This window comes from Leucopleurus acutus (genome assembly GCF_964270905.1).
Source record: "Leucopleurus acutus genome assembly, chromosome: 19".
Taxonomy (NCBI): Eukaryota; Metazoa; Chordata; class Mammalia; order Artiodactyla; family Delphinidae; genus Leucopleurus; species Leucopleurus acutus.
In genome coordinates, this window is record NC_139161.1 from 7,608,596 (window position 1) to 7,615,921 (window position 7,326).

Below are 7,326 nucleotides of genomic sequence, written 5' to 3' on the forward strand. Positions count from 1 at the left end.
TGTATACATACATATATATGCGTGTGTGTGTATTTTTTTAAACTGAAGTATAGCTGACTTAAAATACCATATTAGTTTCAGGTGTACCACACAGAGATCCGATATTTCTATATATTACGAAATGATCGCCACAGGAAGTCTAGTCACCATCTGTCACCATACAAAGGTATTACTATATTATTGACTATATTCCCTACGTTGTGCATTATATATCCCTGCGACTCTACTGTATAACTGAAAGTTTGTACTTCTTAATCCCCTTCCCCTATTTCACCCACCCCTTCCCACTTCTCTCCCCTCTGGCAGCCACCAGCTTGTTCTCTACAAGTCTTTTTGTTTGTTCATTTGTTTTTTAGATTCCACATATAAGTGAGATCATACAGTATTTGTCTTACTCTAATTTCACTTAGCATAATACTCTCTACGTCCATCCATGTTGTCGCAAATGGCAAGATTTCATTCTTTTTTATGGCTGAGTCACATATATGTAACCTGATCTTGCTTTTAAAAGATGAAGTTGGCATCCATTGTTTTTGTTTCTGAGCTCTGGTTTAAATATACATATAAATATAGATATAGACATAGATTTAGATATAAAACCTTCTTTATCTGTTATCCTTCAGTGGACACTTAGGCTGCTTCCACATCTTAGCTATTGTAAACAATGCTACACGATAAACGCTGGCGTGCATGTATCTTTTCTAATTCGTGTTTTGGGGAGTTTTTTTCAGATAAATACCCAGAAGTGGAATGGCTGAGTCATACAGTTCTATTTTTAATTTTCGGAGGAACCTCTGTACTGTTTTCCATAGTGACCGCACCAATTTACACTCCCACCAACAGTGCACGAGGGTTCCCTTCTCTCCACATCCTCACCAACACTTGTTATTTCTTGTCTTTTTTTTTTTTTTTTTTGTCTTTTTGATAACAGCTATTCCGACAGGTGCGAGGTGATATCTCATCGTGGTTCTGATTTGCATTTCCCTGACAACTAGTGATGTGGAGCATCTTTTCAGGTGCCTGATGGCCATCTGTATAACTTCCTTGGAAAAATTTCTATTCAGATCCTCTGCCCATTTTTTAATCGAATTGTTTGTTTTTTTGATATTGAGTTATATGAGTTCTTTATGTATTTTGGATATTAACCCCTCATCGGATATGTCATTTGGAAATATCTCCTCCCATTTAATAGGTTGCCTGTTCATTTTGTTGATGGTTTCTTTCGCTGTGCAAAGAGAGGCAGTATACTGAAGTGGTTAAGAGCCTGGATTGGAATCTCAGTGCCACCACTCACTAGCTGTATGACTTTGGGCAAAATACTAACCCTTTCTGTGCTTCACTCTCCCATGCAGTAATACATATAACACACTTAGACCAGAGCCTGGCACTTACTAACTGCTATATAAGTTAGCTACTTCATTGTTATTATGGTGAATCTTTCTTTAAACTACTGCCTTGATTAATCTTCCTTTAACTGTAGCTTAGCCTGGTCTCACTGTTATAACAGACTCTTCCTAACTTGATCTCATCGGATTTAATCAATCCATCCTGCTTCATCCCATCATGCTCTAGTTTTCTGACTGTGTCTCATACACCAAGCTCCGAGCCTCTTCGCTGCCTGAGCAGTAGCTAACAACTGCCCAGAGCATTACAGTTCCTACACTGCATTCAAAGACATCATGGCATGCTGTTTCCCTGAACACAGAATGTCTTTTCCTCTCACAAACCCTTAAAGGTCCAGCCTCCTCCATGCAGGCTTCCTGGCTTCCCCATCAAGAACCCCCAAACTAACTTCTCCCTTCCAAGACTTCAGAATTCTTATGAGTAAATTACACACAATATAACAGTTTTGCTATCTTGTAGTGTTCCCTGTTCTGTACTCAACCAATATCTCTCAACAATATCAGAGTCAATGAGGTTCAATAACTATGCCTCCCCAACTCTTCTACATCCAATATGGTGTCTAACTCAGTTCTGGCCACATACCGGACCAGGGGGCAGCAAACTTTTTTCATAAAGGGCCCAACAGTAAGTATTTTAGGCTTTATAGGCCCTGTGGTCTCTGTCACAACTACTCTGCTACTGTAGCACAAAAGCAGCTGTAAGCAATATCTAAATAAATGGTGTGGCTGTGTTCCAACTTTATTTACAATAAACAGGTGGCAGGAAGACCATTTTGGCTCACAGGTCAAAGTCTGAGGAACTGACCCATAGACTTTTAATACATACTGCTTTCATGGAGTAATCCTGCCATGTTAAGCATGAATGCATTGAGCATTGAAATACAAAACTCTTCTGTAATAATTTACACATGTCCAGATTTCGCTTAAGACATAATGATTTAAGTAAGTACTCAGACATTGAGATTTGCGTTCTAGGAACCTTACCTAATAACCAGCTAGAGTCTAATCGCTGACTTCAACATTTGCCATTCTACCATAGCTCCTGAACAAGTTAGAGAGTCTCTCTGAGGCTCAGTCTCCTCATTTTATAACACAGGAGTAGTAAAGATGTCTATCCCACAGGATCACGTGAAATAACTAAGAGTCTGACACAACACCTGTCACGCTGTAATTGTTCAATAAATGTATTAGCAAGATGCATTCAGCACTTAGCACTGGGCAGTCAATACCTGTTATCAGTCAGAAGATCTTCAGTTACTTTTTTCCCTGTGAATTTGTGTCTGTTCCCCATCTTGAAGTTGAGTGTTTTCCGAAGACGTCTTTGTCTACGGGAACAGTAGCCTCTGTAGGAAACCACAACCAAAAATCATTCGGCCAAGCTGATAATACTTTCAATAGTAAATTCTACAATAAGGTAAGGTCAAAAGTTCAGGGTATTCTACTATATGGTTGCTATAGATACCACCATCCTCTTGCAAACATTTATTGAATGGAAAATTGCAAGCAATATGACTGGTATCACAGAAAACATGAAGAGACAAGGACACAGTACCCATTCCCAAAGAAACCATACTCTAATTGGACAGAATCATGCAGATAGAATGGCAACCAAAAAAAACAAGGCCAATGTCAAATTGAATGTATAGGACACAAGTAATCATTCTCTTCTTGTTAACCCACTTTGCTGGAGTGACTTATGGTGGGTTTCTCAAGAATGAGTAGGATTCTGATGGATGTAAAAGGGAAGAAGGGGCATCCTGAGGGAGACTGTGATGACAATGAAGACGTGGAGAAAGAAACTGCAAGCATAGTTGAAGAAAAATGAGGAGGTTAATTAGGGTATCAATAAGAAAACTATAGACATCACCTCTATGCCAAGCCTCTCTCTTCTGTACTCATGTAACTTTTTATTCTTACTTCTACTACAACATGAGGGCATTATATTATGTTCTTAATATGTCTATCTCACTAACATAAACTCCTTTAGTGCAAAGATGATTTTATTTTCAAGTTTCCCCCAATGTCATAGCACAGTGCCTAACATATAGATGTGCAGTAAATGTATTTTGACTAAATTGTGTAAAAGTACATGTAAAATTTTACCACCCTTAATCAAATAATATAGCATAAAATTTACAATGCAAAATGATATTAAATGGTACTTCAAAATCTCAGTCTTAAAGCTACCAGAGCGGACTTCCCTGGTGGCGCAGAGGTTAAGAATCCGCCTCCCAATTCAGGGCACACGGGTTCGAGCCCTGGTCCGGGAAGATCCCACATGCCACGGAGCAACAAAGCCCATGCACCACAACCACTGAGCCTGCACTCTAGAGCCCATGAACCACAACTACTGAGCCCACGTGCTGCAACTACTGAAGCCTGCGTGACTAGAGCCTGTGCTCCGCAACAAGAGAAGCCACCGCAATGAGAAGCCCGCGCACCACAATGCAGAGTAGCCCCCGCTCGCTGCAACCAGAGAAAGCCCGAGTGCAGCAACGAAGACCCAACACAGCCAAAAATAAATAAATAAATTTATTAAAATAAAAAAGCTACCAGAGCACACGTTATTAAAAAGAAGAAATAATAGTCTGACCGAATCTATGAACTAGATCTTTTCCCTCGAGTCATAATTATGCTTTAATTATCACTTACCCTTTCACATAAAAATCAAATGGGACACTCACACATTATAAGTAGAAATATAAATCGGTAAAAATTTTCCGGCAATATGGATACTTTTATCAAGATCCTTAAAAATGTTCATACTCCCTGAACTGACTGTCTATTTCTATACTATTCTATGCTAAAGAAATGATCAGAGAAATACAAAGAGGTATGAACAGAGATTCACGGGAACAATATTTTTAAACCTACAAAACTGGCTACGATATAAATAACCAACTTGGGGGAATAGGTAAATAAATTATGGTAGGCCTATATATTGAGTTATAATGCAACTAATAAAAATCACGTGTATGGAACATTTTTATAGGCATGGAGAAATACATACCATATAACGTTAGGCAAAAAAGCGGAATACAAAGTTGTATATACGATATGAGCAAACATGAAAAAAATGCATAGAAAGAGACTAGGAGAACAAAAATACTACTTGGTAGGCACATACATACAAATATATTTATGTACTAAAAGACATAAAAACGTACTAAAAGGTACACATCAAAGTCATTTTTATGTTATGAATATTTTACCACCAAAAAATCTAATTAAAAATGTAACATTGAAAACAATTAATAATAACTAGAAAAAACAAAAACAAAAATCGGCGTCAACCACTAGCCATTCAATTGGGGAACAAAAGCAGACTGCGATTCATCCCTGCAATGGAATACTACTGAGCAGTATCTGTTAGGTGAGAGAATCTAGACACAAAAGGCTATGTTCTGAAAAAAGCAAAACTATAACAATGGAAATCAGAACAGTGATTGCCAACAGCTGGAATGTAACCCAGATCCTACAATACGGTTAAGTTTAAAAAAAAAAAGATTACCATAACTATTACTTTCAGCAGAAGCCTCCAATGTTATCTGCAATACTGTGAGACAAAATGGATAAAAAGATTGGCTCCTTTTAAATTTGAAAATTAAGTATCTTCTTGAGAATTCAATACAAGTTAAGAACTAGACTTTCTAGGTATACTTTCTGGTACAGCAGAGTAAGTAGGATAGTAAAAAAGCAAACCAAATTTGAAAATTCCACAGAGGCTTGTACATATCTTGCGCATGATACTAACCTGTACCTCTGAAAATCTCCATGCCGTAAACCATGCTGCTGCTGGGATTCCTTAATAATCTGAAGAACTAGAGCCAAGATTAAGGAAAAGCTTACAGTGCCAAGAATCCAAATAACTCAAAACATTCATCTATATTAGTACTATTGGTCTACATCTGTATCAAATCACAGCACATTAAACATTTCTGAAATACTTAGTACATTAGTGAAATCTCTGGTAAGCATTTTCAATAGCTCTCTTATCATAGGACAGGACCAGGGCTAAGCATGTAGAAAAGTTGACTGCCTGAACCGTTACTACTTTCAAACTAAAAAAGGAGGGCATCATTAGCCATTGAGGATTAATGAGACCCAACAGCTAAAGCTGCTGGATTCTAAATACTGACTACATCTGGGGTGGTTCCCAGTGATTTACACCTGGACCCAATGTTTTACTCATTTTAGCAGATTCAGGTTATAAATCACGTGTACTACTCCTCTATTTGCATAACCTCCTACATCTGCCAAATCTGACTTTCCTTAACAGCTGTGATGCTGCATGTGCCTATGGTGAGCACATGCCAACCAAACCAGACCACAGTTTGCATTAAAATACTAGTTTTTCTTTTTTTTAAAAAAAAACCTTGAGCAAACTCTCCTTTTTAAGAACCTTAAAATATTTTAAGATTATGTCCCAGACTTCAGGAAGTCCAACGACCTTTGTCTACAATTTTAGTTTTCTTTTAAAGTTTCCTCAATGCTTCTTTACAGATGTATTTTAAAACACTGAACAATAAAAGGGCTATTTCAATAACGAAAAAGAGACAAACATATATAAGGTGTGCAGTAAAATCAAGGCGTTCTAACAACCATTTGAAAGGATACCACCAGTTCAAAAAGTAAAACTTCAATCTCCTGAAAACTTCACTATATTAAGATGTCAAGCTAAATGTATTATTTCAGAAATTCACCTACATTTTCTCCACTACTTATTCATTTCAAAAAGCCACAAACTAATGTCATCAACACTCAATTGTGGTACACGCTGATGAAAACTAGAAACCGATTCATCTGAATGACTCTCAACAAGATAAAAGGTCTACAGACCTATTAAGAAAGCTATACAAGTAATGTTAACAACCTACAATGATTTATATTCAAAATGGGCAATAAGCTTTCCCTTACAACACGTAACTTTTGCCTCCGTTTCCAAAGCATCAAACTGTAATTTTTATTATCCATTCCCCGACAGCTGTCAGACAGAAGTATTAGGCCAAAAGGTCAAGACTGCAGTTTCCTCTCCCCAGTTCAGTGGCCCCAGTTGCCAAGGCAGTAGTTCACCAGAGTGGCCAGTGTCAGCCCCATCACCAGCCCTCCAACTGGGCAACTGCGGGGAAACTGAAGAAAACTGCCCAATATTCCGGTGCCGCTTGAAAGAAGAGGACGTTTCCCAGACTGGAAGACAAAGAAGATGCGAGGAAAGGCCAGTCGAAAACCAGACCCTGAAACTCTTAAGTGCCAAAAAGTAGAAGCGAGAGAAACTGCAACCTTCGCCGTCTCCTGCCCAGGTCGTGCCGCAACCCGCCGCCTCTCCCGCCCCCGGCCCGCCAGATCGACACGTAGTCATTGCGAGTTAGGCCCGATTACTGTAGGATACTCTCCAAACTCAGGCTATCTCCGAATTCTTTGTTTGCCTTCGATCCAGCTGAAGGCCGTTCGTTTTCCTTATTTTCCTCTCCTCCGGCACCGCGTCCACCACCGCTACCGCCGCTGCTGCTACCACCGCCGCCTGCAGGAACCTGTTTCTCAGCAGCCATCTTACCCCTGCGCCGCAGAGCAGGACGGGATAGAGAAGGCGGGACGACCGGGGAGAGAGAGAGAGAGAGAGCGGAGCCGGCTCGGATGGGCTGACGGGATACCGGCGGATTCCGCCGCCGACGGCCCTGCCCGCAGGCAGCGGCCACTTGTTGGAGTGCGCCTGCGCGTGGACTAGGCTTCCGGGTCTCAAACGGTGGTGGGCTAGGCTGAGGGCCCGGAAGCTCGCGGACGCCGTAACTGCTGAGGTCTTCTGGGGGCAATCCTACTTCCCATCCACCAAGGGTGGAGGATCCGGAGATGTCCCCCTCCCACACCTCCTGCATCCCTGCACAGGGGATCCGGCTCACGTCCCGCACACAGAGAGCGGGTGCAG

The 7,326-nt window shown here is 40.4% G+C and overlaps 1 protein-coding gene across 1 annotated transcript in view; it reads right to left on the reverse strand.

Moving 5' to 3' along the window:
• The window catches only part of SRP68 (signal recognition particle 68), a gene marked incomplete at its 5' end in the record, with an annotated part of 30,115 nt that extends 23,163 nt beyond the window's left edge, over positions 1–6,952 (reverse strand). Inside the window, 3 exons of the mRNA XM_082860332.1 lie at positions 2,633–2,746; positions 5,158–5,224; positions 6,793–6,952. Coding sequence (XP_082716458.1) covers positions 2,633–2,746; positions 5,158–5,224; positions 6,793–6,952 — 341 coding nt within the window. The remainder of the gene's footprint in view (positions 1–2,632; positions 2,747–5,157; positions 5,225–6,792) is intronic.
• Between the last annotated feature and the right edge of the window lie 374 nt (positions 6,953–7,326).